The following is a 23,767-nucleotide window of genomic DNA, read 5'->3' on the forward strand; positions in this document are numbered from 1 at the left end:
AGTGGGAGAAGGTGCGTGCAGTTCTTCGTAGTAGACATGTTGGATGATGGCTAAGACCCACTTCGACATTATCCCCTTTCAACGAATTACGAAATCGCATAACTTTCCCTTGACATATGTGATCGGGGGGATGACAAGTCAGTGCTTAATGGGGATCAATCCTTTTACTGGAGCTACCTTTACCCCTGCCACTATGGTTACCTCGGTAGGAACCCCACCTGCAACCGCTTCCAGCTTGCTGGTGAATGGACTGCTGATGCCTATGGTAAGTGTATGCTTGGCTTGGGGGGTTTGTCTTTGGTCCCGTTTGGACTGGTGTTTTCAAAAAGAGCCACTGAATGTTGTTACTTGAAGGGCTCTCATTGATTTAGCTGTCTCTATATCTCTTATAGTCTTTTCAAGCATCTCATTAACCTGCGGCCTGAAAAGGTTCTTCCCATGAAATGAAAGTTTTAGGAGATCCTGTTGAACCTAAGGCTCTAGCCCGACATACAGAGTCTGGCCTGCCTTCTAAACAACACACTTGTGTTGATGCCCCTAGGTGCAGTGTCTGTAGAACAACAGATGTTGGCTTTAGATATCACCTTGTGATCCTCTACTAACTAATTCCCAGTCTTGCTACACTCCTCTGGAAGAATCTTAAGCAGCCCTTGCATCTCATTCCATTGTGCCCTGTCATAGAGTGAAAGGATCACCATAGAGTTAGCTCTTCTCCAAGGAGTTACTGCACCAACAGCCACCCTTTTACCAGCTGCATCATTCTTTTTACTCTCCTTGCCTGAAGTAGGAGGATCACCACTGCCTTGTACAGAAGCGTGCTTGCGGGCTGTGTGGCGGACTATAAAAATCAGGTGTGATCTCTCCCTTAATATAGACTGGGTTATTAGGAGAAGGTTTGACTTTCTTCTCTACCCTGAGTTAACAACTCTCACTCTGACAGGTTCTTTAAAATTCTCAGGTTCACACGTTAACATGCCCTTTAACAAAGGAAGGAACTGCACCCAACACTCAGTTTTAGAGAGCATCTGTAGAAGGAAATTGTTCTTCTACTGCGTCATACGCATATCTGCCTTGTAGTACATTGTTACCCTTTCAATTAACTTGTGATATACTGAGGTGTCATCAGGGGGTAAGGCTCTTACTAGGTAGTGTTCTATGTCGGGTTTCCCTGGGGTAATTAATATCATAATTACCCAAGGGATCATCTGTTAGGCCACAGTAGTTCCCTAAAAGTAAGCAGTGGAATGATAAAAGCCAGCCAGAGAGATGGTAAAAAGGATATGCATATGTATAACACTATTAACAATAATTGGCCTTTAGAAAGGGTCACATAAAAGAAAATCCAATAATCCATGAAAAGCTATTGATAGCCTACTGTTCAGGGGGCTGAGTTAATTGATAGACTGGATACAGAGTGCTCTAAAAGGTGATGAAGAGTTATAGCACATATTTCCAACCAAGTCGTTATATAGTATTGGGGCCAATTGTGCAAAGAAATTACACACTCCAAGTGTGCTAGAATGAAGTCCAGCATTAAAATGGCACTAAATAAAATCTGCATACCTGTCAATGCCACTGTGTGCCCACCACCACAGGCAACCATAATGACCTTTCCTGAAATTCCAGGGACTACTTGTGGCACCTTATTGTTTGTAAGTTGCTTTGAGGACAGGCCCAACTTCCCATTTTCAGGCTCCCCAAATGTGTAGAGTTCCCCATCCTCTGTAAAATATAAACACAAGAAATGAATCTTCATTGTTAAACATTTCTCTAAACATTAACTTGAATATAGCTCCTATTTTCTACGTATGTAGAAGAATAACAGTTGGTCACTATGTGAAATGGCCTGCTTGAAAGGTCCTACCTAATGCTCATCGAGTCACTCCTAAATCTGGAGCAGATTTTGAAATTATTCAGGCCCTTACAAAGAATCCGAAGTGTATAACCAATCATCTATACTATTCAAAGATTTCCTGTGGTATTACAGTGCATACCCAATTGCAAGTGTAGCTTTTCCTCCAAGATTAAAATTCTGCATGCATTAATGTGACACAAATGACCTTTGCACATACCAGGAAAATGTCTATCCCCGTGTAGAAATCCCTTCCAGTAAGCCACCATATGAGAGCTCTCATTCCCCATTCAAGCAGTGGAAACACAACGGTAAGTGTCACAGGAGTTGCACAACAGTATTCTACTACCCCTGATTTTTAATCAGGATTTTGTATTTATGCATGCAGCTTTTTTGTGCCATGGCCATTTTTTTGCATCAAAGTTATGATTGGGTACACTAAAAACTGTTGATTAGGCCACACACCTTTTGAAAATCACTGTTCTTTCTCCATCATCTTTACGTGTTGCTATAGTTGCCCCAAGTGGGAAAGGTATTCTCAAACGTGGCTCATTTACTTGCTATGCCACTAGATTAAAGACAGCCTGGCTGTGAGTGGTGATACCCCGAAACCACCCAGGATGCTTGTTGTCCAGGGAGGACCTGGCCTGGCAGTTTGGGCTGGACTGTTCCCATGGGGAGCAGGGTCAAGGCTGATTTGCATATGGCTTGGTCCAAACTGGGGTGGCATGGTGAGCGAAAAAAACAATGGATTTAACCCAGATCTCAGATTGGGGGTGAATGGTTGACACTGTTTGGCATTTCGCCCATCATCTTATTGTGTTGCTATATGCGCTCTAAGTGTAAAGGGTATGACCAGACGGGGTTCTGGTGCTTGCTATGCGGCTGGATTCAAGCTAGCCTGGCAAATGAGGGGTGATACCCCAAAACCAGTCCCAGGATGCTTGTTTTCCAGACGAGCGATGATCTGGCCTGGCAGTTCGGGTTGAACTGTTTCCAGTGGCAGCTGCCTCTGAACGGGGGTGGTGAGGCAGGTGGGGGGGATGAAAAAAAATTAAAATAAACGTACCTGCTTTGCCGCCGCACACCTCTCCTCTGTTTTTCTGTCTACTTCCTGGCTGCTGCCTGCAGCATCTGCCGGAAGCACCCAGGCTTCCGACTCTGCCAGACAATCAGGCCCATGCAGAAGCAGAGTTGTGATTGGTCGCAACAGCCTGTTTGGCCACTCAGGCACTGCCTGAGAAGGCTGGGCATGTTCTCCACAGGGCTGTGCAACACATGCAACACAGCCTAATGGAGAGCATGCCAACTACGCATGATTGTTTGGCCGTGCCTACAGGGCCGGTCAAAGCGTCATGCGCATGTAGGGAGGGAGTGTAAACCACTTCTGCTGCCTCTGTGGCGAGCCAGCCCCGCCTAGACGCGTGAAGGAAAATAATATGATAATAACTTCTTGTTATTATCATTTTATTTTTATTTTCCGCGACGCTCCTCCGCCTTAGCGGAGGAGCCACCACTGACTATTCCCTTGATTTCTGGGTCCCAACTGGGGTGGCATGGTGAGCAAAAAAACTATGGATTTAACCCTAATCTGTGATTGGAGGTGAATGTTTGACAATATTCAGCATTCCGACCATCATCTTTTTGTGTTGCTATAGTCGCACTAAGTGGAAAGAGTATGCCAAGACGTGGGTCCGGTGCTCGCTATGCCACTAGATTCAAGCTAGTGTGTGGCATGGTGAGCAAATAAACTATGGATTTAACCCTAATCTGTGATTGGAGGTGAATGTTTGACAATATTCAGCATTACGACCATCATCTTTTTGTGTTGCTATAGTCGCCCTAAGTGGAAAGAGTATGCCAAGACGTGGGTCCGGTGCTCGCTATGTTACTAGATTCAAGCTAGCCTGGGTGATGAGGTGTGATACCCCAGAAACCGCCCAGGATACTTGCTTTCCGACCAGGGAGGACCAGGCCTGGCAGTTCAGGCGGGACTGTTCCCATGGGGAGCAGGGGCAAGACTGATTTGCATATGGCAGGGCCCAAACTGTGGTGGCATGGTGAATAAAAAACAATGGATTTAACTCAGATCTGTGGCTGGGGGTGAATGTTTGACAATGTTCAGCATTCCGTCCATCATCTTTTTGTGTTGCTTCTTCAGAGCCAGCCATTCTGCTGTACATAATCATTTGAAATATCTGATGAAAAACTAAAAGAAACATAAAAATGATTCCTTAATGTCCACAATGTGCTACAGCACCCAACTTTCTCTGTGTGACCATAGTCACTTTCTCTTCCAATCTTCATCTTGCCATACTCAGCAAATTTGGGTCTTATTCTTGCAACAAGTATAACTTAGCATCACCACTGGGCCGAGTATACACTATTAGGTTGACAATAATCTAAGAACTATTCTTATATGCAGGTCATGCTAATTATTTTAACGCAATAAATATATTTATTTAAAGCTAGTAAGAAAATGATTGATACCAGGTGAGTAGGGAACACAGTCATTGACACTTGATTGGATGGTTACAGTAAAGAAGTGGAGAAATCCCATGAGCGTCAGCTGTAGATATTAGATACAACTAAGGACTGAGCATTCACATAGCCATTACTGAAAAGTTGGAGTTTGCATGAAGGTTGGTCATTGAAACTTTTTGCTGGATACACGTAGGATGATAAAGGGGACAGCTTCCATCTGTGACATGGAAGGCATGAGGACAGTTAATACTGGGATAGTAGTGGGGAGTAAGAGATTTCCTGTAGAAATTTAAAAAAAGAGGGAAGGTGCATTGAGGCTGATAATAAGAGGGTGTAGCGTTCAAGAAGGTTGGGGATGGGACCTTAACACTGACCACTGTGCTGCCATGCAAGAACCCCATACCCCACTCCAATCCAGTTGGGACGACTACCTCTCGCCGATATGCAGATGGACACTCCCCCAAAATTAGAGACTTAGGTCCTCATTACAAATGGCACATTAATAGTGACGGGGCTGGTAAATGAGTTTCCAGAACTTCTGGGACCCTGTCAAACAGTATTTACAAGAGGGTTGGGAGGGGACGGAGAAATAACTGGTATTCTCATAAAGAAGACATTAGTCAAACCCATCACCCAACAATCTTCTGAGTCTATGAAATATGTCTTCACAAAGGCTTACACATTTGTTTACTTGCAAAAATAGATGCATAAATATTGTATGAAAAATTGAATAACACAACGATCCAAGAAAATCTCTTTGCATGCATCCATAAAACTCATTCAACCAGTACAGGTACACAACACTAGCATGGCATGACACCTCATTAAAATATTTGTGATGCTGTGAGATTGAGCCTGTGGTATTAGAGATTTTACTGTACCCTGATGAAAAACACTCTCCTTTGGGGAAATACCATGAACCACATGCGGAACGCTTCCATTTGCAGATGCTATTGAAAACCCTTCTGCATTAAAAAAAAAAAAAATTCTTCAGAAACAGGAGTGGAGACAAAAGTTTCAAGCTCAGTCACTCCCTCATAACGAGTTGTTTGTAGGTGCTAGATCTGGCTCAGCTAATGTATAAACCTTTGAGCCATTGAGCATTCGTGATTAACATTTCTTTTATGGGAGACTGATTTCTTGGTGGCTGTGATATTGTCAAGGCACATTGTCAAGGTACATAAGTGAACTGCAAGTCCTTTACAACTCTGAACCCAGGTGCCCCAAGCCAGATAAGGAGGGGGTCCAGAGATAGCAGACTGCGAGGCCATGAATAAAGCAATTAACTAACCCGACGAGTGCTCTTAGTACCAGTGTTAACGTTTCACATCTTTCAAAGACTTTAGCCTCCTGCACAATGTAGGTTTCTGACTGAGCTGAGGTACATATTCAATGTTAATTCCACGGTAAGGGCGGCTCCACATATTAAGAAACTGCGTGCGTCGGGTTATAACCTTATATGGGTGAAGGGAGGTTGTACAGTAGATGCACTACGGTTTGAAAGGAGCACTTCAACTGCCATTAATCCCTAAAATGTTATGGCTTAAATAGGCAGTTATCAGATTTTTATGGGCAAGTCAAAATATGTTAATGCTTAAAATTCAGGATTAAGTGGGAATGAATAGTACAGTTTATAGGTCATGGGGGCTGTACACATTTTTGTTTGGAGGGGGTTAGACAAATAATGGAGGCCAGAACAAGCAAACGGGTGTTCCAGGCCGGGTCCCAATAAGCGCAAAGAGAATTGATGGAGAGACTCGGAAAAAAAATTATGCCAGATAGACTCGGAAAAATGCCAATGGTTGAGACCTGTCAAGTGAGAGCGTTTTATCACATTTCATTATGACAAAAATCTGAAAAAATGTCTGAAATTAACAGCAGAAGGGGATGTTTTACATACGCTCCAAAACATTAACTTGCCCTCTTGAGCTTCTTTGAGAGAATTTAGGTTTTTCTAGACGTAATTATGGCCAAACAGGCCACAATGAGATTATTGGTTGAAAGGTGAAATTAGAAGTGATATCCCAAGGTTTTGGGGAGTGCAGCAAAAAAGACTGTTTTGCTGCACTCCCCAAAACCTTGGGATATCACTTCTAATCCGAGTCCTGCCTTTCAAGTTTGCAACTTATTGAATTTGAATCATAGATATTGAGTCGTCAGGTGCAGGCTGCTGATTTACATTTGCTGCAAGTATCATGAAAATGCCAATAAAAAGTATGTGCTCTAAATATATACTCAACACTCCAACGCTTCCTAATTATTTTTCGCCAATGTAACAAAACAGCCACAAAGAAGTGCCATTGCTGGAGTACCTTGGAAGTTTGCAATCAAACGTTTTGTATCTAACATACAGAAGTTCATATATACTTGTCTAGAAGCAAGAGTGTGTCAGCAACACACACACATACAACTAAACTTAGCAAGTGGAAAACTTTCTTGGAAGGACATATTTAGTGTATTGTTTACGAAGAAACAATGACAACAAAATAACAAATCATATGCTAGCATTTATTTTCTTACTTGTCACCAAGGCGGAGTGGTAATAGCCGCAAGAGACCCAAGAAATTGGCTTTTTCACATCTACTTGACGAGGTGCACTGGCATTAGCTTCATTCGCTTGACCAATCTGGCCTTCCGAATTGTCGCCCCACATAAAAAGTTTACCATCCACTGAAAAAAAATACAAGAGGTTTGTAGGTAAGATCCTGTGCTGTTCAGCCTAAAATTTGAGGCTCTTTATAATAATGGTATCATGCAAGGACTTCAGCATTTGCTAAGCTTCCCTTTTATATCCTCCCAACAGAACCAGCCTGCTGCAGATTCCATGCCTTCGGAGCGCTGTATAGTTGTGATCTCTCACAGTTATAAATCATAGAAATTCAGCAAACATCTCAGAAAATTAAATTGATTAAAGACTAAACGGGGAAGAAATTAATAAATAGGGAGGAAAATAATGGTAGCCTGCGGTCGATTTGGCGATATCCATATGCATCTTATTCCAAAAACGGCATACTTGCAAGTGTCAAAGAAACATTTTACATTCCTGATCACAAGACAGATCTTAATTCAAATCCCAGGAAACCAGTAATTGTTTGACATAAATGTAGTGCTCCTGTTCCCTTAATGAACACTCCAGAACACATAACAATAGCTCACATCATTTCGACTTGAGAAGCTGCAACTACTTATTGATGCACAGTCTCTGGCACTCATCAATGAGACACATTTCCTCTGACCACATTTCCCACAAAGACATAAAAACCAAATGCACTCGTTTTTAAGAAACTTATTTCGTTGTATTGCACATTTTCTGGAGAATTAAATTATACTCTTGCAAAAATATTTTATTACTTCTTAGTTTTTGAAACGGCAGCAAACACAAATTACCCAAAAACTTCAGTATACGGTTCATCAACAGGTCTTAAATGCAACAAGTTATACAAATGTCAGTTGCGTATAGCTGGGAAATTTCCCTGCTTTTATGTTTTTTCAATGTTAGTGCTTTTTCAGTGAATTTCTATGTTATTTTAAACATTATTCAAAATCTTACTACCTTACATACGTAGCTCTACTTTAACATTTGTTTTCTTCAGTGAATATATATATATGTGCATCAGAGACGAATGCAGGAGAATTAGTTAAACAAGGCAGCAGCGTCCACTGCTGTCCATCTTTATACAATAATGTGTTTAAACTGTCCATTCCTTATATCTGTGAACTTGTACGATCCATATGGCACACTTAGGGCCCTATTACGAGTTGGATGCTGCGGCGGCGGGACCGCTGCACCGCTAAACCCGTGTGGAGACCGACCGCCCTATTATGACTTTTTAAGTAATTGGAGGGCTTTTCCTTTGGCGATCCCACAGCGGTGCCTATAAAATAAGCGTCACAATGGGAACTTCAAAGGAAGTTCCAGCACTGCATGGACTGAAAAGTCCATGCCATGGTGGAACCTCTGTGCATGAACACAGGAGGGCACATGTTGTATACCTATGTGTGAATCCACAAGTCCTGATGCACAAGGGGGCCCTGTAGTGCCCCCTTTCTTTGGAAAGACCTCCATAAAAACAGTGGCAGTGATGACAGTCGTAATATGATTGGCGGGACCGTTGAGGACCCGCCAAGCATAAAGGTGCTTCTGAACCACCGTACCACGGCCAGGGAACATCGGTTCCCTGGTGGAGTCGGCAGTCTCAGGTCGGCACGACCACTAGGATCGTAATGGGGCAGTCGCAAAACCGCTACCGCCGTGCCACCACACATCTGGCGGTCCAGGAACCACCGGGCTCGTTATAGGCCCCTAAGTGTCAGTAAGAGTTTGCAAGTTGAAAGAAAATGTAAATGAAAACAATGGACGAAAGGGCAGATAGGGTGACTTTGTGATTACAGTGTGATAGAAAATACATAAAAAAGCACAAAGTTATGGATTAAATTATGTTCCTATTGGCAAACTCAATAGGTCCCACCCATGACACCAACTGGCTTTGAAATTGCTTATGTCTCCCCATGCCCCTCAGATGGCTGCTCTGCATGTGTAAATGTGGGTGACAACTCTCTTGGAATGGTTTTTCATTTGTTTTAAGAAACAAGAGTCAAAGATGGCTAGAGCAGTGATTTGCTTAGAAAACTGAATATTTTTTCTTAAAACAAAGGTAAAACCATTTCAAGATGTATGCTGTGCGTGGCAATCTTGTAATTGTTTTTCGACAAGTATTTTTTCTAAAAACAGAAGAAAAAGTAATCTAATATAGATTCTGTACAAAGACACCAAAGGACGGCAATCTTGAAATCAATTTTAAACCATTTAAAGATGGTTGCCCTACAACACTACTGCAGTTGACGGTGACAAGGTGAAGGGGATGTGGGGGGAAAACAAGCCTTAGGGACTTAATCATTTATGAAGGGAGGAGTCGTCTCAAAGGAGAGGAGGGGGAGTATAAAGAAACACAGAAGCAGAGAAAACAGTCCCTTGTGCATTACAATGCAAGGCTTGGACATCAAAATTAGACGAATACATTTCATCCTGTCCAAACACGTTGAAACCAAAATGCCCCTTGGAGGGACACATACACAAAAACAGGGAGGAATGGCAAAGAATCTGTAGAAGAGAACTGAGATGGAGACGAAATCCATCACATCATGAGCAAGGAGTGTACACAAAGCGTACTCTAAGTGCCTGATTTAGAGTTTGGTGGATGGACACTCCATCACAAATGTGACAGCCACCTAGTCTGCTATATTACAAGTTTTGCAGGATATAATGCTATTTTGATACAGTGGAAGGGCTATCCGTGACATATCCCATCCGCCAAACTCTAAATCAGGCCCTTACTCTATAGTGGATATAACAGCTCTGTTTGCCAACGGAAAGGTAAAGCTTTCTGTAGGTGAGACCTAAAACTACATTTTCCAGGTTGAGTCTTGGACATCTTTACCAAGACTATAGACAATATGCCCACACAGCGAAATAAACAATGTTACCACCAGGTTTTCCTGGAAAACCCTCTTTGTTCATCATTCAAATTATAAGTAACAAAGCTGGAAGAAGTAGTTTGCCTATGCTGGATTCTCATCACACTCACCAGTGAGGAGAAGAAACATAAGTAAACCCTGCACGGCTAAACAAGTGGGAAGAATGATCCTTTCATGGCGTCATAACACACGTAAATGCCATGGTTAGCTTCATCTACAGTTTCAGTGGTTGAGAAAATGTGGGCGGGGGTCGTCTCTATGAGGGAGGTGAACTAACAACCTTATGTAGGACTTTTTCGCACGAAGTTAACTAAGTAACTAAGGGAAAGGCTTCATATCTGAAGTACAATTCTGGGTTGGACAAATTCACAGAGGTTGATTCTGACTTAGCAAAGAAAAGCTGATATCAGCAAGCAAAAGTTTTTTTTGGGCATTAGTAATAAACACTTTACGTGGTACATTTTAGGTTTAAGAAGTCTAAGAACTCCTTGGAGTCTTTACTCGCATACGTCTCTCCTGTTCACTTGGTAAATGAAATGAAAACTTAAGGAAATCAAGAATGCTTGCAAATCATTTTAAAAGTTTCAGAGGTAAATCAGTTGGAAGCTAACTTCTATGGAAGTCGGTGCTACATCTGGGATACTTACACAGTAGATACAGGGGACATTTCACTGCTACGTCAGAACATGGAGCAAACTCCTAAATGATTTATATTGCACTCTGTGCACTCCACCGAACTCCACCGAACTCGTATGGGATCCCACAGTATTCACAGCGGTGCACCTTACTGCACCCCCACTGACCACAGTGCGCTTACCATGCCAACTGAACCCCTAGGAACTCTAATCTACACATTTGGCACTTACTGATCACCAGTCCCTGCTGCATTTAGGGACTCCACAGTACTCAAGCATTTGCACTCACAGGGCACTCCACTGTACGCACAGCACCAAGCCGGCTCTACTGCACTACATGCTAATGCAACTGGATTCCCACTGCACTCGAGCTGCAAGCCATAACAACACCGCAACCCACAGAACTTGCACTACAGTTATACTGTGCCCCAGTAAGCCCACTCTGAGTCTGAATCCCTCTGTGCTCAGTGAAAGAGTCCTCTTTAAATTGGAACGGAGGCAGAGACGGGACAAAAAGACTCACTTGTATGGGGTATGCAATGTTTAGAGAGCTCTAGGAAGCAGGCTAGTCGAAAGGGGAGAGCTGGAGAAGACGAGAAATGTTCAATGGTGCATAGGTGCAGTGGTACCACCGCACAGTGGTGTCACTCAAACTATGGATGTTTTTCAATACCAACCTAGGGACTTCACCTACGAGAAAATGATGCAGCACTGTGCAGTAAGCCATTTAGCTGCGCCATGCTGCGTCATTTTAGAAGCTCAGGGATGCGTCGTATTAACAACAATATGACACATCCCTGTGTTTTCCCCTGCGCTTGCGCACAGTTGGCGTCCATGCACCAGTGCAGGCACACTTGCGTCATCTTGCAAGGGTGCCCGGTGTCATTTTGCAAGGGTGTCGGCGCTGCAGAGATGATTGTTTTTCTGCAGCAAGGGACACCTTCCTGCACAAAAACAAGAATGAATGGCATTTTCCTCTTTCTATACGTGCTGCAAAATGCAGCACGTATAGAAAGAGGGAAAAAAACTAGGAAGAAATAAAAGTATTTCTCCTCCTTGTGTCATCCTACGCCTCCCCTTTGGAGGCGTAGGATTCTGACCCATCCCCACTTTTACAAAAACTTGTAAATCTGGGAATGCGTCAAGTTCCATGGATGTTGCGTGGGAACCCCCATGGAACGCTTCTTTCATGCAGAGTAATGCTTGAAAAGGACCCATATTTACAAAGCTGTGTGTGACTTTATGTGGCCTTGTAAATATGGGCAAGCCCATTGCGCCGTCAGTGCATCAAAAAAAGTGACGCACCAGCAGTGCAAGGGGTTTGTAAATAAGCCCCTAGGTGAGGGGAGATCACTTTACTTTCTTGCATTAGGGACTATGACGTTCGTGGTAGACCATTGAATAAAAGCTCATGAGCAGAGTAAGGTACGTGGCAGAAATGTCGGCACGCTACACTGTGCAGACATGCCACAACACAACACAGCCCAGCAGCTGCTCCTTCTTCAAGGAGCAAATGAGAGGAAGCGCAGGAGCTGTGAAAATAAACACAACAGAAGCCTGGCTATAGATAAAAAGATGCATTTTTCGCAGATGTCGTAAATTTGCCCGGAGTTGTTCTATAATAAGATACACATTTGCCAGATGCGTTTCCTAACTCATTAACCAGTGCACTGCTGGTACACGTTAGTTATTTTTTTTCTTTCTGTCAAGTGAGGAACAGAGGTAAAAACCTGTTTCAAGGACCAATTTTTAATGCCAATAGTGAGCACAGGAAGCAGGGGTGGCTGGGGTGGCTGGCACGGCTCGCGGGCGTGGGGTAATGGGAGGAGGGTCACGGGCTGCTTTAAAAAAACAATTATAAAATAAAACATAGCTTGCCGCCTTCGGGTCCTGAGTCTTCTCTCCTGCTCGCCTGTGTCTGACTCCAGGTTGGAACAGGAAGCAGGCAGCCAGGCTCCCACCCTTAAGCCAATCACAACGCTCCAATGGAGCATTGTGATTGGTCGGAGCGCCATGATATGGCGCTCAGCCAGGGGTTGTAGTGGTGGGCATGTTCTCCATGCAGGCTGTAATGCATGGAGAACAGGGGAGTGCGCATGACTGTTTTGGGCGGCCCGAGAGGGCTGACCAAACAGTCACTGCACACAGGAGTGTTCTACCACTCCTCTGCTGCAGCTCTGCCCCGCCCCCTCACGCACTGCCGCAGCGGGAGGAAAAAATGAAATGCTAATAAAATTCCATTATTATCATTTTCTTTTTTTCTTTCTTTGCTACTCCTGGAAGTATGGCGACGCTCCTCCGCTTTAGCGGAGGATCCCCCACTGACAGGGAGTACTAGCCATGGTAAACGCAGTGCCTCGCTTTGTCCCTGTTCACACGAAAGATTGTTCCTTAGGCAAGCTTCTGGGAACTAAGGAATGCAGCAGCTGTGGGAGTGGGGAATAAATTCAGGGTACTACATCTAGGGCCAGATGTACATAAGTTTGCGTTTGCAATGACCTAATAGCTACCTTTTTCGATCTGCTATTAGGTAATCACAAACAGCTATGTACTACAGCATGGGTACTCACAAACATTTTCACAGGTACCGCAAAGTTTGGTCTCTGGTGAACCGAGGACCGCAATGATGCCAGAGGGGGAGGGGGTGTAAAGTGGGTATAGGGGAAGCAAAGCATGTATATCTACTGACTGAACTCAATTGCGCAATGTGAAACCAGAAAACTTGGGATGAATCCCGGCTTCTCCGCTTGACCAAATTGTGTGACCCTGGGCAATTGTTCAATTTCCCTCCTTTTTCTTCATTGTCCCATATAAGAGGACCCTGAAATACATGACTTCAGGATGCACGCAGTACAAAACCATCTGCTGTGCTTCGATGTAATCACTAATGGCATTGTTGTCAGGTTGGGGGTGGGGGGTGGTGTGGGTGGGTGGATGGAAAACATTAAACGTTTCTAAACTCATGTTCGAAAAACAACACTTTAAAAAAATACTTCTGCAGGCACTTCTATAATTTGATTTACTAAGGTGAAATTGTTCTACAAGTCAATGAAATACACTTTTTGGATTTTGAAAAGAATACAGTATTTTTACATGTTTGCTGTCTTTAAAAATTAAGTTGTTCCTAAAGTTAAGGGTCTAGTTACTTCCTTTTGTTTAACTTTAATTAAACTTGTAATAAGTGCTTGCTGTATATTTCTAAAAAATGTTTTATGTTAGTGCTGAGTTAAGTAAATAGCAGCCCAGTGCTGCTGCTGCTCAGGAGGCAGCATGTAAAGGTCAGGAGGGCCACATGCGCCCCCCGGGCCGTACTTTGAGTATCACTGTACTACAGTGTGTTTTATACTGTTTGCGATCCACAGGGGGTCGCAACTAGATCTGCCTTGTTAATATTCAAGAGGTAGGTCACAATTTTCAACCCATTGGGAATAGCTAAAATAACGGGGATGGTGGCCTGCTGTATAACTGTCTGCAACTTCTGTTAGCATTTTAGGACCGGGCTACTCCTAGGAGTGGAGGTGCGCTATATACACATATTTTCATTCATTTATTCAAGGGTGCTTGGGCTCCAATGCAAGTATGAACAACGGACTCCCACTCCAACTGATTAGGTAGTAACAACTAGCCACAACCAAGGAGCAGTGAGCCCGCTTCAAAGCCCTGGACCCTGGTAGCACTGATTCAGCTGCACTAATGACAGCTATACTCACTCCCATCTATCCCTGTGTCATTACCAGAATATCCCCAACCCCTCCATCTTTTTTCCTCTGTGTCAGGCTACCTTCCACTTTCCGCTTATATCTGCCCACCTTTCCATTAGTATATCCATTCTCCTTAGATCATTGCATTTTCTACTGTACCTCCTACTTTCCTTCTCTCCCCATGCTCTTGCATGTCTCTTGTCCCTTTCACTATCCTCCTGCCCCATGTACCTCTTCACTTCCCCCTACTCTTCCATATTCTTCCCTTATCCCTACACGTATTCTTATACACATGCACTCTCGTCCTATTTCACTCTTCCTCTCTATTCATCTATATTTTCCCTTCCCCCCTCTCTCCTTCCAACAGGCGTTTTCATTCTGTACCGTATGTAGTCCCCATCTGCATTTTTTTTGCCCTGCATCACTCTAGTCCCTTTCGTTGCCCATCCCTTTTCTTCACTTTGCCTTACTTTCCCTCACTCTCCCCTGTAATGTGTTACTTTGCACCTTACCCTCTCTCCTCTTTCTCCTGGATCACTGGGCACTTATTTACATTATTTCAGTCTCCTCGTATCACTACATCATTCATTGTGGATCTCTTGTCTTCACAGCTCTCTCTTCTTCTGCGTCATGTTACTTTCCTTTCACACCCACTTCGCTTTTCCTTGTGCATCTCTGCACTTTGTCCCCTCTTACCAATCCATCCTCTTTTTAGTTGGGTTTTCTCAGCTTTTTTCCATCTCTTCACTTCACACCTAATTTCTCTACATACTTCATCTCTCTCCCGTAGCTTTTAATTTCTCCCTGTATCTCCCCACTCTCCCCTTTTCCCCTTACTTGCCTCTCTCGATTCTTCCATGTTCTATATTCTGCACCTCCCTGTTCCCACATCAGTCACTCTATTCTCTCCATTGTTCCCTGTATCCCTTCAACCTTTATCACTCTCCTCTGTATCTCTCCACTCTCCCCAAGTCTCTATTCTGCCCCATTGCACTCTAAATAGTACTTTTCCCCTAATTACTTCTTTATCAATTTCTCTATCTCTGTTTCTCCCCATTTGTTAGTCAGTTCGTTCGTTCCATCCACCCATCCATCTATCCATCCATCCATCCATCGTCCCTTCCTCGCTACCTTTTCCCTCACTGCCTCTCTCTCTAAGCCTCCCTGTGCCTGCTACTCCCCTTCCCCCAAAACAGCCTCTGAGTGCCCCAGCCCAACGGGGAAATTGCCCATGGCATGAAAGGCCTGCCAGGCCCTGGTGCACCAACCAGCTAAGGAGTGAGAGCATACTGCCGAGAATAAAGGCGGCATAATAGAGTGAGCTGCTTCTATATCCGTGACAATTCTCATGTTGTGAAAAACTGAGTAAAACTGAGCACGTGACAGTATGTGCTAATCAACGCCCATTCTATAAACCGTAACTCAAATAAAGAAGCAAGCAAGACATCTGTTGCGGCAGATTAGGAAAAAAGTGGCTCATAATAAGAATGCTACAAATGCAACTACAGTGACATCTAGTGGAAATGACTGTTGACTACAGTAAGAGAAAAGGATTTCAGCTTCATTTGCTGGTTAATATTCTCAGATACACCGGTATATGTGGCTCTCCTATTGAAAGCGACAAACAAACAATCCTCTTTCGTGGGTACCATGCAATCAGTGTGAAGTGATTATAAAGACTGGACCTGTGTGCAAAACTGCTGTTTATCTACTATACGTCTTACAACCGATAAATAAGTTAATAGATCAGGTAAGCTGAAAGAGATAGAGAGGGATTTGATACCTAGGTGCAATAATTTCATCATGTAGATCTGAAGTCAAAATAAACTACAAGAGAGAAAGCTGAGAAGTTGTTAATGTCACCCAGGTCCAAGTATTTTTGTGTTAAAGTACACATTACCATTTATTCATTTTTAGTGTCTTGCTACAGGCGGATTTAGTAGTGTATTACATAGGTGATCCATCACCTATACAGGGCGCTCACATATCGTGGATGGTTACACACTGTGCCATGAACGTCATATTATACCTTTCTCACGGTGAAACTGTGGCCAAACGGGTATATTTGAGGCATATATTCAGCATACAAGTCACACGTGTTTCATCTGTTCATGCTTGTTTTATTTTACTATTCATTTTTTAACCTTTACTAATGAAACCGGTTTTTTTTCCAAACAGAAAAAAATTGTTTTTTGCCCATAAAAGTTAAATACGGGCCAATAGTATTGGGCTGATGTCAGTAAACAGAAAAAAAGCATATATTTGTGGTTCGATAAATTTTTTTGTGCATATTTCAAAGGCAAATAACCATCAACCCATAATCTCTCAACATTACCGCAACATTTAATGTGCTTCAACATCAAGATATTCCATCCAATACCATGACCTTCTACCAATCATACCGAAACCATCAAAACCGCATCAATTTTATATTATCGCCCGTATAGGAGTTGAATCCTTCAATTGAGAGGATTTGGTAAACTCAACGTATCCTGAGGCATGTTAGATCTCTAGCTTCTTGAGCAAAGAAGTCTAAAAGAAGACCCCATAGGGTAATTAAAAGTTTGTTACAAGCCGAAAAAGCGCTTTAAGACCTTATCAGGGGTACCAAACGCTATATAAATACAAACCTTTTTTCCCTCTTCTATCCCTCCACTATCCTTCTCAATCCAATAACTGACTAAAATATGCACAACACAAATTACTTTCATTTTTCACTATATTAATTCACCACTAATCCTTTATAGGTACCAGAGTAGTGTGCAACTCACCGAAAAAGAGCATTAGCACCGCATCAGGGGTAGCAAGCGCTATCTAAATGCAAACCTTTTCCCCTCTCCTATCCCTTTACTATCCTTCTAAAATCCAAATAAAAAACATATCCACCACTCTAAGTTACTTTCATATTTCACTATACTAATTCAACACTAATCCTTTATGGGTTCCAGAGTAGTGTGCTACTCACCAAAAAAGCGCTTTAACACTGCATCAGGGGTAGCAAATGCTATATAAATGAAAAACGTTTTTTCTCTTCTATTCCTCCACTATCCTTCTCAATCCAAATAACTCACTAACGTATCCACAACTCAAATTACTTTCATATTTCACTATACAAATTCAGCAATAATCCTTTATGGGTTACAGAGTAGTGTGCTATTCGATGAAGAAGCGATTTGACGCCTTGTCATGGGTAGTAAGCGCTATACCAAAAAAATACAATACAATACAATACAATGTAATCTGGCCTGCTACGTAATTATAGATGTTTTCCTTCTCCAAGTAGTTTGCGATAGCAATCTTAAGCAGAGGGGGAACTAAAATATCCACACTTACTAAATATTGTTTGTTTACCAATAAAAAGTAACATGAAGTCTGATATGTACTACAACCCAACAGCTGGGAGAGGGGGGTCACAACGTTCACAGTTCCTTCCTCCTTTATAAAACATACATCCCACAACTGGTATAGTGAGCACCATGTAGCATTGGATTCTCTACTACAATGATAGAAAGGAGATCTCTCTTTTTAGGAAAAGAAGCCCTCACCCACATCTTGTACATGCTACATTATCAAGCTTTTCCCACATCCTAGACACATTCTTCAGTTTGCATGGGCTCAGTTACCCAGATGGCGCTCTGGATATTATAACTTGAAATTAGAATGTTTAAAGAATGCTAATAGCTAAAACTGCCCAAGCCAAAAGACACACAGTACATTTATTCTTGGCTGCCCTGACAAGGTTAAAATAAAAAAACTCTATGGGATGGTAAGGGGTTAGTTTTGTAACCCACTATCCTCATTTATTATTTAGTCGATATGTTGTCAGCTTGTTTCTAGTGCCCAACATTGGTCAGCGGCCTTCATCAGGACTTTTCATCCCTACATTAGGTCATGTCCCTATAAGTCAGTCATGTTTGTGGACAAAGACAAACAAAATTAAACTCTTGAAACTTTCCTATGGGATTTTATGTAGATAAAACAAAGAAATACATAGTTATTTGTATAAGCACATTTATTTGAATAACCTCAAAGAATGAGGCACTGCACACAAATGTGGAAAAAACATGTGGAGGAGAAAACATGCAGCCCGTTCAAGAAAGTTGACCCTGCGTATTTTAGGTAGTTTATTAACCCAGGGATTGAAGGGGAACATCTCCCTATAGTCAGACACTGCAGGATAAATATATTCAGTAAATCCCATATTCCCCCATTCAATAGTTAAGGCGGAATAGTTCAGATGCGTTACCACCACTAAATGCGGGAATACTAAATGAACATTTCAAGTGGTATCTACTCATATACCTGTTACAGAATAAAATACTTACTATATCTCATATTTATTTTGCCACTGATAGCAGTCACATGAATTTCCCTTATAATTCAGGTGCATTATTAGCCTGAGCAAAAGCAGAAAACCCATTCAGCCCTTTTGAGTAGCTCATATGATTAAGGCCAGATAAAAGTGCATTCTACATCCCATATTAAACAGGTGAAGAAACATGGTCAAATAAATCAGATTGGTTACCCCTCTGAAAAGCATAAGCTTAAAATAAGCCTTTTGATTGATATCTACTCACATCATCAAGGGAAAAGGCTGCCACATTTGAGGAAAATCAGAAAAATGGTCAGGCGATTTTAGTCGATGTTTCTTAAGTAATTTTGCCCGGCGTTAAACGCCTCTAATACCATACGAAGTTTATCAAATAAAGAGGCAGGCGCTGGAGACAGGAAGACAGGAAACAAGTTTATTCCGACGGAGCAGAACACATCAGATCGGACAACAAGGTATCGTCTCGAGGTGCTCTCTAACAGCCTCTCTGAGGCCTGGCCTTTTATACACTGGTTTACGACATGTGACCGCTCTTTATTACAATAAAGACATTGTGAAGTAATGGAAAAAGACATCCCCGGTACCCCCCAGTTCCGGCTCATTCCAACACGTGGCTACAGTAGAGGTCCTCACCCCCCATACAATAGGAGGGGGCTATCACGCAGCTGAGTGTTCCGCCGATTCCTTTGGAATGTGTGCGCCTGATCGAATCTCAGGGGGTGGGGAGGTCATGATCAATAGTAGCTCCTTTGAAGAGGGGCGAGTGCATACAGTAGTGGGCAATAAACTGTATCCTCAGGCTAAGGGATGACCAGCGGTCCGTGCAGACAATCGGGCTCAGAGGAAGGGGTCATCAAAGGAGAGATATTCATGAAAGGAAGGATCGGTGTGGACAATCGAGCGTAGAGGAAGGGTTTATCAAAAGAGGGGTATTCATGGAAGGAAAGGAGGTGTTGGTCAGGCGCGGGGTGTGATTCCCAGAGACAGAGTCATGCGGAAGGGGGGTTCATGACTTGTGCATGTGAGAGCGGGGGCAGCCAGGGTGCATGGGGGATGCTTGCAGGGTCAGGGAAGTGCGCTGATGATCAATCGTGAACAGGGAGACCATGGTACCTAAAATGGCTGTCGTGTATGTCCATACGTGAGTCTGAGGAATGGGCAAGATGGCGCAGATGATGTTCAGTTCACGAATTAAAATTCCACAGTCCTCCCTTTTAACATGTCTCGCCAGCTTGTCAATTCGGATCTATCCCCATAAGACCACGTATTTCTATCTCATATAGGGGACTCATGTGCTCAGTTCTAAAGTCCAAAGTCTTAGGGCACATACAGTTAGAAATGAGTGAACACAAAGGTGGCAAACATTGAATACCTAAGCAACACCCACACAGTACCACGACTGGTATCAGTATAAATGTAAACAACCTCCATCCCCAGTCCTTCAAAGTGTCCCAAAACCAGCTTCCAAGCGACCATCCTTCTTGCTCCTGGTGAACCTCTGAGGATAGTCTGTGGAGGTGTTCGATTGCTTTGTAGACTGAAGGCGAGTTATCTGGCACGTAGGTGCAACAGCTGGAGCCGATGATGCGGCATGCTCCTCCACGGTCGGCCAGAACCACATCCAGAACAAGGCGGTTTTGAAGAGCCACCAGGCGGACTGCCTGAAGCTCAGCCGTGTTGTTAGCGAGGATGCCAGCCGTGATGTTAATGGTTGTTTCTACTGCCTGAGTCAGGTGTCGGATAGCGCGGCTATTTGCCATTGGGCCCCACAGAGGAACAAGTCCCTTCACCGCATCCAGGAACTGTGCTCCGGTGGAGTCGGCTTGTCCAATGTCTCCGGCGCGCTTTTGCCGGTGATGGTAGGCTGGGGCCACATACGTGGGGGAAGAATGAAGGTGATGTAGCACGTACCCCTCCAACCTTTCGGGAGCCAAGTGTAAGCTTTGATGCCACAAACAAAGTACATATTCGGAGAAGCAACAAAGGAGGGGGGATCAACTGAGACCAATGTTCTGGTGATGTGGCAGGAACTGTGGCCCACCAGCTGTGTTCCCTGGCCTTCGAGGCACACGAGACCTGTGACATTGATAACAGACAGGGCCACAGTCAGAGTGGCAGCCGTTCGCTTCCGTAGGTAGGAGAAGGTGGGTCTAGCTGGATTGTGGAGCACTTGCATTTCAACTCGTTCTTTGGCAGGGATGTTCATATGGAAGGCGGAACCTGAGGTCACAGGACAAAAGGGGGCAGACGTCCTTCCTGTTTTGTTCAGCCAGAACCCATAGTAGAAGTGTGACACTGTTTGACCAGAAGCGGCGTTGTCCTTGTGGCTTTCCTGCAAGAGGATCAACCGGCGAGGCAGGAGCCGTGGACTGAGAAAGGAGAAGGGATGAAGGGGATGGAGTGTCCAGTGGCATGCGGGAGCAACCCGCAGACCCAGCAGTTCGTGGCATTTGCAGCAAGGTTGTGCTGGTGCAATAATTGCACGAAGCAATTGTTCCAGAACTCCTTACGCCTTTCTCGGAGCTGAGGCGAAAGGGAGATCAGGTGATGCTCTTTCATGGTGGTTGGCTGTGCAGTGGTCGGCAATATCTGATGAGCGGGTGTGCTTTCCTCCAAGATCCAGAAGGAAGTCATGAGGAGTAGGCAAAGGAGGAAGAGAATGAAGAAGGCGATTGTCTTTGGTTTGTGCAAATTGTCAGTCTTTGGGTTCCTGTAGTGGGTATTTCCGGTTGCTTCTATCATCTTCTTATCTGGCGCTTCCATCATCTTCTTATCTGGCGCTTCCATCATCTTCAAGGTGCTCGGTAGTGGGCAGAACCACAGACTTTGTTTAGCTTCTCTCCGGGTAACCCTTGGTTGTTTTAGGCCACCGTTCTGAGATTTTAACTTAGTCCGTGGTCTACTTAGCCGAAGCTCCCTCCTTTTTGACGCAGGAAATACCCTTCCCGGGATGGCACAGTGGGATCAGAGAATTTTGCAAGTTCAAGTGCCTCGGTATCAGGATAGCAGTTCAGTGATGGCCGGTCTTTGTTCAGGAGCTCTTCTTGGGTGTCGACGTTTTCTGTCGTGGCCAGGGTCGAGGAGACCTTCTTGCAGTGGTGTGCGTACAGCCAGTGCCTTTTCCCCTCTACTCGAAGAGCCGTCCGAGTGGTGATCAGTACTTGCCAGGGGCCCGTCCACCGGGGTTCCAGACTCTTTGCCCGTTGAAAATTCCGGACTAAAACATAATCTCCCGGTTGGATATCGTGACCGGGACCCCTGGAAGCATCGGGGATGGCCTGCTGCACCGGTTGATGAATGACAGACAACGTTTTAGTTAATTTGTATAAATAATCTGACAGCAGGACGTCGGGGACGTCGTGAATGGAGGTCGGTTTGGGGGCAGTCCAGAGGTTCATAGGCCGCCCAAACACAACTTCGTAGGGGGTCAAGTGGTGCTTAGTGGGAGTGGAGCGCATCGATAGCAATGCCAGTGGGAGGGCATCTGGCCACTTAAGTCCTGTGGTGGCCACTATTTTTGACAGTTTCAGTTTCAATGTAGCATTGTGTCGCTCAACTAGGCCAGCGGATTGGGGGTGGAAGACCGCATGAAACCTCTGCCTTACCCCCAGCCCCTTCAAGATTAGTTGGATAACTTCAGCTATGAAGTGGGGGCCATTGTCGCTCCATAAAATTCGACAAAGGCCGTAGCGAGGGAAAAACTCTTTCAGTAGTACTTTGGCAGTAGTCATGGCAGTGTTATCACGGGTTGGATAGGCTTCCACCCATTTGCTGAAGGCGCATACAATGACTAATACGTACTTCAAGCCTTGGCATCTCTCCAGCTGGATGTAATCCATCTGGAGGACCTCAAAGGGGTGGTCGGGATCCCAAACCCTCCCCGGGGTACCACAGTTCCTTTCCCGGGGTTGTGTTGTAGGCAGATAAGGCACTGCTGGACCAGGCGTTTGGCTGAGTCGGGGATTTTGTTGTTGTGCCAGACTTTGGAAATGAGTTCAATCATGGGGGCAGAACCTATGTGTGCAGGGGAGTGTGCCATAGTCAGTATGGGAATCAAGTATGAGTCAGGCAGCAACCATTTGTTTGTGTCTTTTGTCCGCCAGCAGCCTTCATCGTCCTTTAGACCCACCCGTGCCCACTCAGTCAGTTCGTGAGTGTGTGCTGGCCGACTGGATGTCCCTAATCGTTTCCCTAGCGTCAGTCCATTTTTCTGCTTGCGACCTGGTCACATATATGCGTGTCGTCGTCCTATTCTCAGCTGTGGTTCGGGCAGTGATGTCGGCCAGTGCGTTTCCCTGTCCAACTAAGTCCGTCACCTTCTTGTGTGCCTGGCATTTGATCACTGCTAATCGTTTGGGGAGGAGAACTGCTTCAATCAGGGCCGAGACTAGATCTCCGTGAAGGATGGGCGTGCCGTGGGACGTCAGGAATCCCCTTTCCCTCCACAAGAGCCCAAAATGATGAACCACCCCGAAGGCATACTGGCTGTCCGTGTAAATGTTCGCCGTGGTTCCTGCTGCTATGATACATGCTCGTGTGAGGGCAATTAGCTCTGCCGCCTGTGCGGATCGTTGCGTGATGCGGGCTGTTTCAACTACTGTTTGGGCTGTCGTCACCGCATAGGCAGCCGAAGTGGTGCCGTCTGGGAGTTTGATACAAGAGCCGTCTACCCATAGTTCTCCATCAGGGTCTGTAAAAGCAAAGTCTCGGAGGTCAATTCTACTCCTGGTCTGTTCGTCCGTGAGGGTCACACAGTCGTGTATAGGGGGCACATCGGGGTCATTTTCAGGCAAGGGCAACAGTGTAGCAGGATTCAAAGTTGTGCATCTCTTCAGAGTGATGTGGGGTGCAAGTAGAGTCAATTCGTACCCCGTCAGTCGTGCACTAGTCAGGTGTTGAGTCTTGGTCTGGTTCAAAAGGGTGTCAACTGCGTGGGGTACTAACACCGTGAGAGAGTTCGAAAGTACAATTCCCTCACTCTGACGGATAGAGACAGCAGCGGCGGCTACTGCTCGAAGGCAGGCAGGTAAAGCTCTGGCGACTGGGTCAAGAGTGGCAGAGAAGTAGGCACAAGGGCGTTGTTTGGAGCCGATGAGCTGAGTTAGAACAGACAATGCGCATCCCTCCCTTTCGTGAGTGAAGAGGGAGAAGGGCTTGGAGTAATCTGGTGTTCCTAGGACGGGTGCCGAGCAAAGGGCATCCCGCAACTCCTTAAAGGACGCTTGGCATTCGGGGGTCCAAGGAAGTGGGAAGGGAACATCTTTGGCCAACAGGGAAAGTAGGGGCTTTA

General features: G+C 44.5%; 1 protein-coding gene across 3 annotated transcripts in view; it reads right to left on the minus strand.

The window, feature by feature from the left end:
* RPGR (retinitis pigmentosa GTPase regulator) overlaps positions 1-23,767 on the minus strand; it is a 430,193-nt gene that overhangs the window by 299,474 nt on the left and 106,952 nt on the right. For all 3 annotated transcript variants that reach the window (XM_078658267.1, XM_078658265.1, XM_078658264.1), the window contains exons 6-7: positions 6,857-7,006; positions 1,564-1,722 (exon numbers count right to left, since the gene is read on the minus strand). In XM_078658267.1, coding sequence (XP_078514393.1) covers positions 1,564-1,722; positions 6,857-7,006 — 309 coding nt within the window. The remainder of the gene's footprint in view (positions 1-1,563; positions 1,723-6,856; positions 7,007-23,767) is intronic.

Source organism: Lissotriton helveticus, chromosome 8 (genome assembly GCF_964261635.1).
Source record: "Lissotriton helveticus chromosome 8, aLisHel1.1, whole genome shotgun sequence".
Lineage (NCBI taxonomy): Eukaryota > Metazoa > Chordata > Amphibia > Caudata > Salamandridae > Lissotriton > Lissotriton helveticus.